Source organism: Papaver somniferum, chromosome 5, assembly GCF_003573695.1.
Source record: "Papaver somniferum cultivar HN1 chromosome 5, ASM357369v1, whole genome shotgun sequence".
Taxonomy (NCBI): Eukaryota; Viridiplantae; Streptophyta; class Magnoliopsida; order Ranunculales; family Papaveraceae; genus Papaver; species Papaver somniferum.
Window position 1 is genome coordinate 214,235,671 of NC_039362.1, and position 1,460 is coordinate 214,237,130.

The following is a 1,460-nucleotide window of genomic DNA, read 5'->3' on the forward strand; positions in this document are numbered from 1 at the left end:
TTATCCCTCTTGGATAAAACATTGCGAATTTACATCCCATCCGTAGGGTTTGATCAAACTCCTTATAAACTCTAAAGATAAATAATCTCAGAGTAGAGAGTTAATAAACAACAAAGGGTACTATATGTAATGTTATATCTCCTAAAAACATGCATTGAGTTATTGAAAAAAAAACTATATATTTACAGAAAAGATTAGAGCGCAGTTACCAGTTACTGCATTACATATTTTTTTTAATATTTTTGGAACTGAACCGTGTCTAAAGAACAACTTATACGGCTGCCTACGTACCCACAGCAGTAATGCGATCAAGCCAAACGTAGTTCTTTTACAATAAATCAATCTGCTTAGATCGAAAGCAATTACAATATCATTATGATCACCATCTTTGTCTGCCTTCATATCTTCACATCTTCATCAATCGCTTTGAGCACTCCACAACTTGAGATTCGCATAAACCCGTATAATGTTGAAGTGTTGCGCTCCAAAGGGTGGTCTTTTTGAGGAACCAATTTGCTGCGTAAACAGAAGATGCTGCAACGATGGAGGGGGGATACGACTGTATCACTTCATACTGCATCAAACTTGATACCGCCAAGATAAAAATTGTGTTCTCCATCTCTTTATCAGCTTCAGCAGCCTTGATAAACCGCACAAGGAAGTGATATGCAGTAGGAATGCCTAAAGTCCATCCAAGCTTCCTCAAGATCAGTTTCTACATATCCAATATATCTTTTTTGCTATAAAACTCATCCGCCATATTAATATATTCTTCTACTGGTGGATTTGAATCTTCTTCATATTTATTAGCTATAAGTAACGCAGTTAACCCTGCCAGTGGTAAGTTTTTTCTTGCGACTAAATCCATGCAAAGGTATCTGTCAAGAATATGAATCCCCAGAAACAGAACTTCTGTTGCAAGATTTAACTTAATGTGAAACTGAACCAAAAAACGCACAACACTCATCCTGGCATCCTCGTCAATCTCCGTTTGCACACTCATATAATCACCGATCTGACTTGATGTCTCTGCCAGTTTGTAAAACTTATATAAATCATCAACGTATTCTACTACTGCAAGAGGATTTTTAATGTCTTTTTTGTCGATATCGACTACTGAGTCCACAACTAAAGGTCTACACTGCTGCTTTACTGCAAAATGCCCTTGTGAAATTATTAAAGGACATAGTGGCCTAACATTGTTTTAGGAACTTAACTGGGTCTAACAGATCCGACCCATTTACGAAGTAACCCATATTTTTCATTAATACTTAGAACTGTGTGATTCCGGCCGGGTAGAAAGAAATTATTCTTAGTTTAGGGCACAGAAATGTTGAAGATGACGCAGGTGATGGAACATATTCAGAGTTTGAGTGGAACAGAATCCATACCAATGATCTTGGGCATCTAATTATGAAGATTGACTACAACAGATAAGAAGGCTACAGGAAGAAGAAGAT

The 1,460-nt window shown here is 37.0% G+C and overlaps 1 protein-coding gene across 1 annotated transcript; it reads right to left on the minus strand.

Moving 5' to 3' along the window:
- Positions 1-715: 715 nt before the first annotated feature.
- On the minus strand, positions 716-1,256 carry LOC113280773 (G2/mitotic-specific cyclin-1-like). The gene is made up of 2 exons (XM_026529358.1): positions 1,199-1,256; positions 716-1,152 (listed from the first exon to the last, which is right to left on the minus strand). The coding sequence occupies exons 1-2, from the start codon at positions 1,254-1,256 to the stop codon at positions 716-718; spliced, it is 495 nt and encodes a 164-aa protein (XP_026385143.1).
- Between the last annotated feature and the right edge of the window lie 204 nt (positions 1,257-1,460).

Bases quoted from the DNA above. Each gene is read 5' to 3' on its own strand.
- LOC113280773 (XM_026529358.1), bottom strand. From the start codon at position 1,256: ATGGGTTACTTCGTAAATGGGTCGGATCTGTTAGACCCAGTTAAGTTC. The intron at 1,153-1,198 runs GTTAGGCCACTA...GGCATTTTGCAG, and splicing joins AGTTAAGTTCCTAAAACAAT to TAAAGCAGCAGTGTAGACCT.